The sequence below is a fragment of the Saimiri boliviensis genome, chromosome 6 (assembly GCF_048565385.1).
Source record: "Saimiri boliviensis isolate mSaiBol1 chromosome 6, mSaiBol1.pri, whole genome shotgun sequence".
Taxonomy (NCBI): domain Eukaryota; kingdom Metazoa; phylum Chordata; class Mammalia; order Primates; family Cebidae; genus Saimiri; species Saimiri boliviensis.
This window is the reverse complement of record NC_133454.1, coordinates 71,107,559-71,122,679: the sequence shown is the minus strand read 5'-3', so window position 1 is coordinate 71,122,679 and position 15,121 is coordinate 71,107,559. Positions and strand designations below refer to the sequence as shown.

Here is a 15,121-nt window from a genome sequence, read left to right as displayed (position 1 = left end):
ATCCTGGGCAACATAGTGAGACCCCATTTCTAAAAAAAAAAAAAATCACCCATTTCTTTTACCTTTTTAGCATGGATCCTAAAAAATGTCAAATTACAACGTGGCTTGCCTTATATTTCTATCAAACAGCACTGTTTTAAGGGAAAACTGAAGACCAGAGAGTAAACAACTTTTCCACAGAAGCAGAACTGGAAACAAGGTCCCTGACTTCTCAAAGTTCTTTCCTCTCTTAATAGGTTGTTAATAGCCATTCTTCAAGATGGTCCCTAATAATCCTCACCTCTTGTCACCCTAGTGAAGTCCCTTCCACACTGAACAGGGCTCATCTGTTAGAAGAGTACAGAAATGACTGTGTGACTTCTGAGGCTGGGTCATCAAAGACATTATGGCTTCCAGCTTGTCTCTCTTTGCTGTGACTTGTGGGGGAAGCCAGTTGCCCTGTCGTGAAAACAATCAAGCAACCCTGTAGAAAGGTCCTCATGGTGAGGAACTGAGGCCTCCTGTCAACAACCATAACCAACCAGGCATGTGAGTACACCATATAGGGAGCTGACCCTCCATCCCAGCCAAGCCTTTGAATGACTGCAGTTCCAGCTGACATCTTAACTGCAAGTTCGTGGGAGACCCCAACCTAGAAACACCCAGCTAAGCTTCCCCCAAATTCTTGACCCACAAACAATGAGATAATCAATGTTTACTGTTGTTTTAAGTCACTAAGTTTTGATTATTTGTTACACAGCAACAGATAATACGCAGGCTTACAAACTTAGAGGTCTCGTAAGAAAAACTCCCTTCTATCTTTGGCATTTGTACAGTATGAGAAATTGTTCTTGTCCTTCCTCCAGTCTTGGGCCTAGTTCAGGGTAACCCAACTAAAAACTGCTAAATTAACAAACTTAAGGAATCAAACCCAGGAAGACAAGACACCATTTTATTCTTTGAAGGTTCTTCCCGTTTCCCTTTATTGCAGAAAGAACCCAGGTCTCTTGAGAATGAAAAAGCACCACATCACATCACCTTCACCTGGGCCTTTCAGAGATTTGATTCCCACAAAACCAAAGGAACTAGAGCCCAGAATTGCCCAGTTAGACATACTATTGAGGAAGTAACAACTGAGAAATGACAATATATGACATCTGAATTTCTCTGAGACACTGCTGTCAACAGTAGTGCTAATATTTTACACAGTGGGTGTTGCTTTTCACATCAAGTAGTTCTGGGGGGAGGGGAGATATAAATAAAACAGGATACATATGAAAACAGTGACTCAGGGCTCATGATTTGTCCATTGTTTCATCATCAGTGAATGACAGGCCAGGTCTAAAATCTGGGTTTCAGTAGGTGACTCAAGTCAGAGTTGGTGCTTCCCAAGGCAGGACCATCCTGGCTGTTATGAGTGCTCTTCAGCTGGGGCTGTCCTCTGAGATCAGTGTGCACTTGTAGATCTCCTTAAAGGCCACAAGGAAGGATGGCATTATTTCATCCACGGTGATGTGCGTCTGGAGCTCCTTACTCAAGGAAGTGACACCTGTCCCAACCAGCCCGCAGGGCACGATGTGCTCAAACCACGTGAGGTCCGTAGAGCAGTTGAGAGCCAGGCCGTGGGATGTGATGTGCCTTCCACAGCGGACTCCTGCAAGGCAAGTCAAAGGGTCTGAGAGTAGACACCCTGCACTTCCCGGGCTTCGGGGTCCCTCTCAGGGCGATGAGAGAACTGGACTAGATCACTGGTTTTCAATTATTGTTTCTGGAGAAACAAGGGATTGTGCGCAGATGGGAAAAGGAAACAAATGAAGGGAAGGGGTGCGTGGCTTCAAGGAAGCTGCACTTATCATGAGAATTCCAGGAAATGTGTTTTAACACAGATTCCGATACTTTTTTAAAAAATTGAACATTAGCACTTATTGCCATAACGTTGTGATTCCCAGGAAATAACCTGGGAATTCACCTCTCCTGTCTCTCCATTCACAGAAATGCGTGTTGGACTAGATGATGTGAGGAGCCTTCTGCCTCTGAATATAAGGTATCTGTGAAGAAGCTTAAAAACTCAAACGCTTCAGTGAGTTTTCTGTGGTTAAAAACAGACTCAAACGCAGCGGGTAGTTGTAATTCAAAGCCCGCGCTAGATACGCCTCCTCCCGGCACGAGCTCTACCCTCACCTCCATTGGTCCAGTCCCGTCAGACCCCGCCCCCAGGCCTCAAGCCACGCCCCTGACTCTCAGGTCCCGCCCCGCCTCACGGCGCTCACCAATCGCGCAGATCTTGCGTTGGTCCAGCCAGACTCCGGTGTAGGGCGGGGGCCGCGCGCGGGCGCCCTGCAGACCCTGGAGCTCGCACACGCGCACGGCGCACGCCTCCAGCGCCGCTACGTGCATGCGCAGGCGCAAGCCGAAGCGCCGCAGGTCGAGCACCGGGTGGCAGAGCAGCTGGCCTGGGCCGTGAAAGGTGGCCAGGCCGCCGCGGCCTGTGACGCGCACCTCGGCGCCCAAGGCCCGTAGCCGCGCAGTTTCCTCGGTCGTGAGGCCGCCGCGCAGTCCGGTCGTGTACACGGGCCCCGCGGGCTCGCAGAGCAGGAGTGCTCCTGCCTCAGTCCCCGACAGGCCCTCAATGCCTGGTTCGGCCTGTAGCCGCCGCAACCAGCGGTCCTGCAGCCCCAGCAGCTCCGCGTACGGGACCCGACCCAGACGCACCAGCCGAAGAACGGGTTGCTGCATCGCGCCCACCGCTGTGTCCGCGGGGCCCCGCCCTCTGCCTGAGCCTGGGGCGTGGCTTGAGGGGCGGGGCCGCAGGGGTGCACCCCGAGCCGCGGCTCCCAGGTGCGTGTTAAAAGGTGGAAAGGGGTGCTGTGTGATCCCACGACCCAACTCAGGATAGACCTTATCCATTCATTCAACAACCAGTATTCAGTGTCTGCTATGTTCTGTAGGCCCTGCTGTAGGCGCTGGATACAGCGGTGCATAGCCTACGAGAAAGATCTGTCCTGGTAAGCTTACATTCTTAGAGCAGATGATAAGTAAGTATAAAGTAAATAAGGTTATTTCACTTATAAGGTGTTAAGTGCTAAGAAAATAAAAATAAAACCAGATAACCTGTGTGTCCTGGGTTGAGACCCTGGGGGACGCAAGTGGGTGATTAGCTTGCCTGCAAGATTATTGGTGGGGGTAAGCAGAACTTCAAGATCAGCACCTATAAGAAAGTGAAGGAAGCAAGAATTTGTAGGCAGAGGGAGAAGCCTGCAAAAGCCGTTGCAGCAGAGGCCTTGACCAATCTCAAGGGATGCTCTGAGCCTAGGATGACCCTTCAGAGTAGTTCCAAATTAAGGCAAGGAGGCCAGAAACTCATATTCTTGCATTGATCAGTCATGGTGGATACAGGCTACAGGCTACACCTGGGGAGGAGATGTGAATTTTTTTTTTTTTTTGGCAAGACTGCGTCCCTTGGTGGAGGGCGGCCCCAGAGAAGGACTCAGTTGTGAATCATCAGCAACCAACTCCAGAAGCTGAGGGAATGACTGTCTAGGCCCTGAGTGGGTGACTGGACCACAACATCAGCTGTGTTGCTCTTGGAGGATCATTTAAACAAGCCTGAATTAATTCAGTGAACTTTTACTGAGGAATTTCATTTCATCAACGTAGACATAAAGATCCTAAGCAAACATTAGCAAACCAAATCCAGCAATTTGTAAAAGGATTAACACATCATGATGAAGTAGGGTTTATCCCGAGAATGCAACGTTGGTTTTGCATTCTAAAATCAAACAGTATGATTTACCTTAAAAGAGAAAAGCCTTCATTGGAAGAAATAATAAAAAAAAATAATTAAGAAAAGCTATGATTATACATACAGATAAATCTGTTGGCAAAAATAAACACCTCTTCTGACCAAAATACTCAGCAAACTAGGAATAGAAGAGAAATTTTCCAGTTTGATGAAGCGTTTCAATTATCAGGGTTTAGACAAGAGAAACCACATGTGTAATATTTTAATTAAAAGTTTTATTTGAGAAAATTGGAGACATGCAGTTGTAAGGAATAATACAGACAGATTATATGTACCTTTTACCCAGCTTCCCCCAATGGAAACCCCTTGCAAAACTGTAATACAATATCACAGTAAGGATACTGACATTGATACAGTCAAGATGCAGAACATTTCCATCACCACAAGGATCCCTCATGTTGCTCTTTGTAGTTACACTGTTTCTTAATCCCTGGCAAACATCTGTGTTGTATGGATGGAATCATATGGTATGCAACCTTTTAGAATTTTTTTCACTCGGCATTCTCTGGAGACTCATCCAACTGCTGCATGTATCAATAGTTTATTTATTTTAATTGATGAGTAGTAGTCCATAGTTTGAATGTACCACAATTTGTTTAGCCATTTACTTGCTGAAGAACACCTGGGTTGTTTCCAGTTTTCAGATATTCTGAGTAAAGGTACTGTAAACATTTGTGTACAGGTTTTTGTGGGAACATAAGTTTTCACTTCTCCAGAATAAATGCCCAGGAGTGCAGTTGCTGGGTTGCATGGTAGTTACATGTTTCTTTTTTTTAAAAAGCTACCAAATGCTTTCCAGAGTGGTTATACCATTTTACATACTCACCACCAGTATGAATGATCCAGTTTCTCTGCATCCTCATTAGCATTAGCTTTTATTTTAGCCATTCTAATGGATGTGTAGTAGTATCTTATTGTGATTTTAATTTGTATTTCCCTATTGACTAATGATGTAAGACATCTTTTCATGTGCTTATTTTCCATGGGTATATTCCCTTCAGTGAAATGTCTGTTCATGTCTTTTGCCCATTTTCTAATTTTTTTTTGTATTGTTGAGTTTTGAGATATCTTTATATATTCTAGATATTTGTCCTTTGTCAAATATGTTTATTGTAAATAGTTTCTTAAAGTGTATGGTTTGTATTTTCATCATCTTAACAGTATCTTTTGAAGAGCAAAAGTTTGTCATTGTGATAAGTTCCAATTTATCCACTTCTCCTTTTATTGATTATGCTTTTGGTTTAATAAAAAAAAAAAAGCACCTGGCCCAGATGAGCATCTGGCCCAGCCTTAGATCCTACAGACCTTCTGGTGTCTATTTTTTATAAGATTTTTTATTTTACATTTAAGTGTATGGTACATTTTGAGTTAATTTTTAAAACAGGTGTAAAACTTTGGTAGTTGTTGCTGTTCTTTTTTGTTTGTTTGTTTGCATATGCATGTTACATTACACCAACACCATTTGTTCAAAAGACTATGTTTCCTCCATTGAATTGTTTTTATACCTTTGTCAAAACCAATTGGAAATATTTGTATGATCCTATTTCTGGTTTCTATATTCTGTTCCAATGATCTATGTATTTATTCCTCTACCAATACAGGTTGAGCATCCTTAATCTAAAAATCTGAAATCTGAAATGCTCCAAAATCCTTAACTTTTTGAGAGCTGACATTGTGCCACAAGTGGAAAATTTCATACCTGATGTTATGTGTGTTGCAGTCAAAACACAGATACACAACACACAGTTTACACAGCATCCCCAATGAAAAAAAGACCCTCCCAGCTCACTGCTGCTGCAGTTTTTCTGCCCACATCTGGATTTCCCCATGCAGCCCCACAGAGGGTAATTAAATGGCATTCGTGCAGGCTGGTCACGCCAACAACAGGTTTCCCACAATGCCCCACATGGGGACAAGACCTATGTGCATTACTCACTGCATTTTTTTGTGTATTCTCTGCTGTGTGGTGTAAATATATTGTTGAAAATGTCAAAAAGATCTGAAGATACCCCTGTGAATATCAGTGATAAGAAAAAGAGGAAGCATTTATGTTTATCTATAGCACAGAAAGTCAAGTTGTTGGAAAAACTGGACAGTGGTGTAAGTGTGAAACATCTTACAGAAGAGTATGGTGTTGGAATGACCACTATATATGACCTGAAGAAACAGAAGGATAAACTGTTAAAGTTTTATGCTGAAAGTGATGAGCAGATATTAATGAAAAATAGAAAAACACTTCATAAAGCTAAAAACGAAGATCTTGATCGTGTATTGAAAGAGTGGATCCGTCAGCGTCGCAGTGAACACATGCCACTTAATGGTATGCTAATCATGAAACAAGCAAAGATATATCACAATGAACTAAAAATTGAGGGGAACTGTGAATATTCAACAGGCTGGTTGCAGAAATTTAAGAAAAGACATGGCATTACATTTTTAAAGATTTGTGGTGATAAAGCATCGGCTGGTCATAAAGCAGCAAAGAAGTTCACTGACAAGTTCAGTAATAATGATGAACAAGATGGTGACTTTGAAGGATTCCATATGTCAAATGAGAAAAAAATAATGTCTGACCTTCTAACATATACCAAAAATATACATCCGCAGTCTGTCAGCAAGCTGGGAGAAGAGGATATCAAAGATGTTTTTAACAGTAATAATGAGGCTCCAGTTGTTCATTCATTGTCCAGTGGTAAAGTAACAAAAATGGTTCTGAATCAAGATGATCATAATGATGAAGATGATGGTAACACTGCAGAAAAAGTGCCTGTAGACGACATGGTAAAAATGTGTGATGGTCTAATTGAAGGACTAGAGCAGTATGCATTCATAACAGAACAAGAAATCATGTCACTTTATAAAATCAAAGAGAGACTTCTCAGACAAAAAGCATCATTAATGAGGCAGATGACTCTGAAAGAAACATTTAAAAAAACCATCCAGCGGAATGCTTCCTCATCTCTGCAGGACCCACTTCTTGGTCCCTCAACTGCTTCTGATGCTGCTTCTCACCTAAAAATAAAATAAAATACAGTGTACAGTAACCTTTTAGTCAAAACACAGCGTTATACTTGGAAATTGAAAGCCTGCTGTTACTTCTTGTTGCTGTTGCTTAACCCAGCTGATACAGGTATTCTGGTGACACTACTGTGCTAACTCACTTAACTTGAATTTTTTTCTTTTATGTATTCAGGTTAAGTGAGTCAGCACAGTATTTATGACATACTTGTATGTCATATTTTTTACTGCTAAGTACTTATGTGTGAATAAGTGTAAGAAAATGATTGTTTATTGGTAGCACATAAATTCAGAATCAGGAATGATGGTGATGCCAAACAATCACAGATCATCCACATGGGTGGCTGAGATGTTAATACCTTTGCTTTCTGATAGTTCAGTGTACCCACACTTTGTTTCATGCTGAAATTATTTAAAATATTGTATAAAATTACCTTCAGGCTATGTGTATAAAGTGTATATGAAACATAAATGAACTTTATATTTAAACTTCGGTATTACCCTCAAGATATCTCATTGTGTATATGTAAATATTTCAAACTAAAAAAAATCTGAAACCCGAAACACTTCTGATCCCAAGCATTTCAGATAAGGCATATTCAACTTGTACTGCAGTCTTGATTGCTGTAACTATGTAATCTTGAAATCAGGTAGCCTGATTTATCCTACTTTATTTTTTCATCAAAATTGTTTTAGTTATTCTAGTTCCTTTGCCTTTCCATACAAATTTTAGAATGATTTCTATGTCTAAAAAATATTGTTGGTAGATCTGGATTGGTGGCCATTAAAAAATCTTGTTGGGATTTTGATAGGAATTGCATTAAATTTTTATATCAACTCAGGGAAAATTGACATATTTGCTTCATTGGGTCCTCCAGTCCGTGAGCACAGTGTCTGTCACCATTTATCTAGATCTCCTTTGACTTGTTTCACCAGTGCTTTGTAGCTTTCATTGTTTCATCAGTGCTTTGTAGCATACAAATCCTGTGTGTTTTGTTAGATTTATACCTAAGTATTTCACTCTTTTTTGAGTGATTGTAAAGGATATTTAAAATTCAGTATCCATTGCAAGTATATAGAAATGCAGTTGATTCTTGTATATTTATCTTGGGTCCTACTTTTTTGCTAAACTCACTTGTTAGTCCTATAAGGTTTTTTTTTTTTTTTTTTTTTTTTGAGATTCTTTAGGATTTTCTATGTAAACCAATATGTCATCTGCAAATCTATATAAACCAATATGTCATCTGTTTTCTTCCTTTCTGATGGATATGCTTGTAATTGCCCTTTTTTACCTTATAGCACTGACTAGAACTTCAGTACTATGTTGAATAAGAGTAGTAATAGCAGACATCCTTGCCTTGTTTCCAGTTTTGGAGGGAAAACATTCAGTCTTTCACCATTAAACATAATGTTAGTTATAGATTTTTGGTAGATGCTCTTTATCAAGCTGAGGAAGTTCTATTTTTCTCAGAGTTTTGATCACGAATAGTGTTGAAATTTGGGAGAACTTTTTCTGTACTGATAGATAGAATCATGATTTTTCTTTAGCCCATTTATGTATGCATTACATTGACTGATTTTTGAATGTTGACTAGCCTTGTTTAGCTAGAATAAATTCCAGCTGTATAATTCTTTTACTACATTGTTGCATTTGATTTGGGAATATTTTGTTGAGGATTTTTTGTATCTAAGTTTATGAGGGATATTGCCTGTAGTTTTCTTTCTTTTGTACTTCTTTGCTTGATTTGAATAGAAGGGAAATACTAGCTTCATAAGATGAATTTTTAAATCTTCAACTTTTAAGTTCAGGGGTACAAGTGCAGGATGTGCAGGTTTGCTACATAGGTAAGCTTGTGCCATGATAATTTGCTGCACAGATTATTCCATCACCTAGGTATTAAGCCCAGTATCCATTAGCTATTCTTCCTGATGCTTTCCCTTTCCCCACCTGTCCCTGACAGGCCCTGGTGTGTGTTGTTCCCCCACCATTTGTCATATGTTCTCATCATTCAGCTCCCACGTACAAGTGAGAACATGTGGTGCAGGCGTCCCCAAACTTTTTACACAGGGGGCCAGTTCACTGTCCCTCAGACCGTTGGGAGGGCCGCCACATACTGTGCTCCTGTCACTGACCGCCAATGAAAGAGGTGCTCCTTCCTGAAGTGTGGCGGGGGGCTGGATAATGGCCTCAGGGGGCCGCAGTTTGGGGACGCCTGATGTGGTGTATGGTTTTCTGTGCCTGTGCTGGTTTGCTGAGGATGATGGTTTCCAGCTCCATCCAAGTCCCTGCAAAGGACATGATTGTCTTCCTTTTGTTGCTGCATAGTACTCCATAGTGTACCACATTTTCTTTTCTTTTTTTTTTTTTTTTTTTTTTTTTGAGACGGAGTTTCGCTCTTGTTACCCAGGCTGGAGTGCAATGGCGCGATCTCGGCTCACCGCAACCTCTGCCTCCTGGGTTCAGGCAATTCTCCTGCCTCATCCTCCTGAGTAGCTGGAATTACAGGCACGCGCCACCACGCCCAGCTAATTTTTGTATTTTTAGTAGAGACGGGGTTTCACCATGTTGACCAGGATGGTCTCGATCTCTTGACTTCATGATCCACCCGCCTAGGTCTCCCAAAGTGCTGGGATTACAGGCTTGAGCCACCGCACCCGGCCCCCACATTTTCTTTATCTAGTCTATCATTGATGGGCGTTTGGATTGATTCCGTGTGTTTGCTATTGTGAATAGTGCAAATGAACATGTGCATGTATCTTTATAATAGAATAATTCATATTCCTTGGGGTGCATACCCAGTAAAGGGATTGCTGGGTCAAATGGTATTTCTGCTTCTGGGTCTTTGAGGAATCACCGTATTGTCTTCCACAATGGTTGAATTAATTTACACTCCCACCAACAGTATAAAAGTTCCTTTTTCTCTGCAACCTCACTAGCTTCTGTTGTTTTTTGACTTTTTAATAATCACCATTCTGACTGGCATGAAATGCTGTCCCATTGTGATTTTGATTTATATTTCTCTGATGATTGGTGATGTCGAGCTCCCCCGCCCCAAATTATTTATTTATTTAAGAGGCAGGGTCTCCTTATGTTGCCCAGGCTGGTCTTGAACACCTGGCCTCAAGCTTTGGGCATTTTAAAAGAGTGTGTATTCTGCTCTTGTTGGATGTAGTATTCTATAAATGTTAAGTAGAATCAGTGGTTAATGATGTTGGTGAGTTATTCTGTATCCTTGCTGATTTTCTGTCTCATTGTTTTACTGATTGTAGAGAGAGGGGGGTTGAAGTCTCCAACCGTTGTTATGGATATGTTTATTTCACCTTTGGATTCTATCAGTTTTTGCTTCACATATTTTGCATCTCTGTTGTTTGATACATACACATTTGTGATTGCTATGCCTTCCTGGTGAACTGACCCTTTTATTATTATATAATGTCCTTCTCTGTCTCTAATATTTTTCTTTGCCCTGAAGCTTACTTTATCTGATATTATTGTAGCCACTCTGCTTTCCCTTTGTTAGTTTTGCATGATATATCCCTTTTTACCCTCTTACTTTCTACCTGCCTTTATTATACAGTCACATATAACATAATGATGCTTTGGTCAACAACAGACCACATATATGATGGTGGTGCCATGAGATTATAATAAAGCTGAAAATTTTATGTTTAGTGACAACCTGATGATCCTGGACTCTGTGTAGGCCTAAGCTAGTATGTGTATGTCTTAGTTTTAACTAAAAAATGTCAAAAGTTTTTAAAAATAAAATATTTAAAAATAGAAAAAAGCTTAAAGAATAAGGATATAAAGAAAGAAAATATTTTTATATGAGTATACAATGTATTTGTGCTTTAGGCCATTGTTATAAAAGAGTCAAAAGTTTAAACATTTAAATGTTTATAAAATAAAAATGTTACAGTAAGTTAACTTGTTTTTGAAGAAAGAAAAATATTATAAAGGTAGTGTAACCAAAGTGTGCAATGTTTACATCTACAGTAGTGTACGATAATGTTTTAGGCCTTCACATTCGCTCACTGTTCACTCACAGACTGACCCAGGACAGCTTCCAGTCCTGCAAGCTTCATTCATGGTAAGTGCCCTATGTACCACATTTTTAGTCTTCCTTTGCTATATTTTGATATGTTTAGATACACAAATACTTACCATTGTTTTACAGTTGCCTACATTATTAAGTACGATAATGTACTGTATAGGTTTGTAGCCTAGGAGCAATAGGCTATAGCATATAGCCTAGGTGTGTAGTAGGCTTATGCCATCCAAGTTTGTGTAAGTATGCTCTGTGATGTTCACACAGTGGTGTAATTACCTAACAACTCATTCTTAGAGTGTGTCCCTGTCATTAAACAGTACATAACTGTATTCAAATTGAGGTTTTTGGGAGCCCCAGGTGGGAGGATCGCTTGAGGCTGGGAGTTTGAGAGTGGCCTGGACAAGAGTGAGAACTTGTCTCTACAAAAAAAAGAAAACAAAAATCTTCTGGATGTGGTATGCACCTGTAGTACTAGCCATTTAGGAGGCAGAGGGAGGGAGGATTGCTTGAGCCCAGGAATTTGAGATTACAGTGAGCTGTGATCATACCACTGCACTGCAGCCTGGGAAACAGCAAGACCCTGTCTCTTTATTATTGTTATTATTTTGAGACAAGGTCTTGCTCCATTGCTCAGGCTGGAGTGCAGAGGGACAATCTCAGCTCACTGCAACCTCTGCCTCCCAGGTTGAAGTGATTCTCATGCCTTAGCCACCTAAGTAGCTGGGATTACAGGTATGTGCCACCAGATCCAACTAATTTTGGTAGTTGGAGTAGAGATGGGGTTTTGTCATGTTGGCCAGGCTGGTCTTGAACTCCTGGCCTCACGTGATCCACCTACCTTGACCTCCCAAAGTGCTAGGATTACAGGTGTGAGCCATCATGCGAGCCAAGACCCTGTCTCTGAAAAAATAAATAAATAAAACAGCGAGTATTTTATAAACAGCATATATTTGGATCATGCTTTTTTCCTACTCTGCCAATCTGTCTTTTAATTGGTGTATTTTGACCATTTAGATTTAATGTAATGTTGATATATTAAAGCTTAAGTCTTACCTTTTATTTTTTGTTACCTGTTTGTTCTGTGTATTGTTTCTGTTTTCTTTTTCTGATTTTCTATGCTCAACATCACTAATCATCAAGGAAATGTAAATTCAAATGACAATGAAATGCCATCACATACTTACCTGGATGGTTGAAAGTTAAAAGACTGACAACAAATGTTGGCAAGGTTTTGCTGCAACCAGAACTCTCTTATATTTTTTATGGTAGTGTAAGATGGCACAAACACTTTCAGAAATGGTCTGGCATTTCTTATAAAACTAAATATACACTGACCCTATAATTTAGTTTTAATCCTAGGAATTTACCCACAATAAATGAAAACATACCACAAAGGTGTTTGTACAACAATGTTCACTGCAAATTTATTCCTAATACCCTAAACTAGAAACTGCTGAAGTATCTATAAATAAAATAATGGATATACTGTGGCATTTTCATGAAATAGAATACTACTCAGCAATTAAAATGTACAAATTATGACTTACATAGTGTGTGGCTCACAACAGTCTCAAGCACTATGACTAAGCTAAGCGCTTTATGCATTTTATCTTATTTAATCCTAGCATTATGAGATAATCACTAATATTATTGCTAATTGCTTTTTGTTTATTTTCTTAACTTTTACTACCCTCTGAGATAGTACCTCACAGAAACTGGTATACAGGAAGAAAATTTAATTCTGATGCTAACCACCCAGTGTTGGCATTGGACTCCACGGGATTAATGGCAAAATCCCCAGTAAAACTATTTTCACTTCAGATGCCAGCTGGATTTTGGGGGTTCCCTAGGCCACCTATGCTTCTGACCAACTGACTGTAAATTCCAAGTTTCACATGACCCCCCTCAAGGCACAATAATTTTCTAGAATGACTCACAGAACTCAGGAAGGCACTAATGATACAAATTAGGACCAGTTAAATGAAGATCTACAAGGCGGGAGTCTGGGAGGGTTCTGAATGGAGAGCATTAATGACCTCTCCCCATGGCATCACCCTCCTGGCACATCGATGTGTTCACCAACTGGAAAGCTCTACTGAGCTTTGTGTTCAGTCTCTAAGGTCTTCAGAGAAGCTACACAAAATACAATGGTTCCATTAGTAACCACATATGTATCATTTTCCACAACATTTTACAATTATCTTGTTTCACAGGGAAGGAGAACTAATTCTAATAAAATATCAACAATGTATCTTAAATAAGTAACATGTTGCTGAAAAAAAAAATTAAGTTAAAATGCAGTATGTAATAGTGCAGAAACAAAGTGCAGATGACAATTTAAGACATGAAGACAATGCTGAATCAGTAGTGTCTGGAGTGATGCATTTTGCCCATCTTTGGCCAGTCCTAGAGCAGTACTCAGAGTTTTTATTGGGGTCTCACTACATAGGCATGATTGATTGGCTCTTTGGTCACATGAGTGCATTCATTCTTCAGTCCTCCTCCTCTCCTAGGAGTTTGGCCAAACTTTCTAATTACATTTTTGGTCTTTTTGGTGACCATCCTCACCCTGTATCATCTCATCAGTTAGCATAAACTCAGATGTGATCCAAGGAGCTCATGAATAACAAAGATACTCCCACTACTTAGGAAGTTCTAAGAGTTTAAACTCTGTTTACCAGAAACCAGGGACAAAGGCCAGTCAAGTTATTTATTACACAGTAGGTAGGCATTATTATTATTATTTTATTTACTAGAGATAGGGGGCAGTCAGGGTGGCTCACACCTGTAATCCCAGCTACTCAGGAGGCTGAGTCAGGAGAATTGTTTGAACCTGGGAGGCAGAGATTACAGTGAGCCAAAATCAGACCACTGTACTCTAGCCTGGGCAACAGAGTGAGACTCGAACTCAAAAACAAAAACAAAAACAGAGACAGGGTCTCATTATATTGGCCAGGCTGGCCTCAAACTCCTGATCTCAACCAGCCCTCCCACTGCAGCCTCCCAAAGTGTTGGGATTACAAGTGTGAGCCATCATGCCTGGTCAGTAGGTAGGCATTATTATTGTCCTTATTTTAGAGATAAGTAGAGATCTATATTGATAGCTCAAAGTTACACCGTAACTAGCAGAATTAGGACTGGAACCTAGGTATGTCTGAATACAATTTTGCTATTCTCTACTGTATATATTGTCTGAAAGTTATTACTACATGCTATTTATTGAATGAATAAATTAACAGGAAAAGACAGGTGATTCTGATATTTCTACGTTGTGGGAACTGAGAATGATCGAGGCCTTTTTGAGAGTTTCATTGATGCTAGATATATTTATATTTGTAGGTCATATCCCATACTAAAGTGTGTCTGTATCCAAAATCAAGTATTTTTTTTGCTGAAAAAATATTGAAGGGATTAAAAATTATTTTCTTTTGAAATCATTTGGCCACATGCACTCAAGTTATTATAGGATTTGATTTCATGCCAGTCGCAGTCTATAGGTGGAATGTTTCCAAAGTGAGAACTTAACTGGAACTTAAAAGTTATTTTCAAATGTAATTTAAAAAGTTATTTTCAAAAATAATAAAATGTTTACACCTAAGCTGCTATAACAAAGAGACTTCTTAGTAGAGTGAGAGTACAGGGCTAGTAGACAGGCTTCCACCTCAGCATCCACTCCAGTTCTTGCCTTAAGGTCTGCATCACAGCCAGGTACAAAGCAGCCACATTGCACAATGACAAAGAGCATCATTCACACAGACTGCAGTGCAAATGTGCCTCCTGGAGTTGTCCATAGTAGCAGCTCTCGCAAGTGTGTAGGGAGAAAGATAAAGAAGAGCTCATCCCCTACTCCACAACCAGAAGTGGCAGGTATCACTTGTACTCTCACTTCCATGTTGAGAACTTAGTCATATGACCACATCTAGCTTCAAAAGAGGCTGGAAGTATAGTCTTTTACTGAGTGACCTTGTGCCTTCCTAAAATGTAGTTCTGTTAATAAAGGAAGAAGGGGATATATGATAGTCACTATCATAATTAAATTTCATAAACAAGTAATGAAGTTGGTGTAAGTTTACATTGGTAGACATTTAATTAAAAGTTTGTTGATTTTGACTATAGATTTTTGTATTTTGGTTCTGAAAAAAAAAAAAAAAAAAACAGTTGGAGGGTTGTTCTTAAATATTTTTTTAGGCCCTTGAAAAGCTTGTCAGCTCCAAGTGCTGTGCCTATTGGATACAAAATCTCTGTGGATCATGAGGCTACTATCCAGAGA

At 40.0% G+C, this 15,121-nt stretch overlaps 2 protein-coding genes across 6 annotated transcripts; one reads left to right on the top strand and one right to left on the bottom strand.

The window, feature by feature from the left end:
* Positions 1 to 675: 675 nt before the first annotated feature.
* On the bottom strand, positions 676 to 2,715 carry LIPT2 (lipoyl(octanoyl) transferase 2). 2 transcript variants are annotated; one of them, XM_003923462.4, is made up of 2 exons: positions 2,250 to 2,715; positions 676 to 1,633 (listed from the first exon to the last, which is right to left on the bottom strand). In XM_003923462.4, the coding sequence occupies exons 1-2, from the start codon at positions 2,713 to 2,715 to the stop codon at positions 1,404 to 1,406; spliced, it is 696 nt and encodes a 231-aa protein (XP_003923511.3). In that variant the 3' UTR covers positions 676 to 1,403. The 2 variants fall into 2 exon arrangements, with proteins under 2 accessions (XP_003923511.3, XP_039326947.2); XM_039471013.2 differs by having other exon boundaries at positions 1,432 to 1,630; positions 2,209 to 2,715.
* A 23-nt stretch (positions 2,716 to 2,738) lies between these two features.
* On the top strand, positions 2,739 to 14,388 carry LOC120364632 (uncharacterized). Of its 4 annotated transcripts, none has more exons than XM_074400932.1 (2): positions 2,739 to 2,817; positions 5,383 to 14,388. In XM_074400932.1, the coding sequence occupies exon 2, from the start codon at positions 5,768 to 5,770 to the stop codon at positions 6,806 to 6,808; it is 1,041 nt and encodes a 346-aa protein (XP_074257033.1). In that variant the 5' UTR covers positions 2,739 to 2,817; positions 5,383 to 5,767; the 3' UTR covers positions 6,809 to 14,388. The 4 variants fall into 4 exon arrangements, with proteins under 4 accessions (XP_074257033.1, XP_074257032.1, XP_039326946.1 ...); XM_074400931.1 differs by having other exon boundaries at positions 2,928 to 14,388; XM_039471012.2 differs by having other exon boundaries at positions 2,739 to 2,984.
* The last annotated feature ends 733 nt before the right edge of the window (positions 14,389 to 15,121 follow it).

Bases quoted from the DNA above. Each gene is read 5' to 3' on its own strand.
- LIPT2 (XM_003923462.4), bottom strand. From the start codon at position 2,715: ATGCAGCAACCCGTTCTTCGGCTGGTGCGTCTGGGTCGGGTCCCGTAC. The intron at 1,634-2,249 runs GTGAGCGCCGTG...CTTGCCTTGCAG, and splicing joins ACGCAAGATCTGCGCGATTG to GAGTCCGCTGTGGAAGGCAC.
- LOC120364632 (XM_074400932.1), top strand. From the start codon at position 5,768: ATGTCAAAAAGATCTGAAGATACCCCTGTGAATATCAGTGATAAGAAA.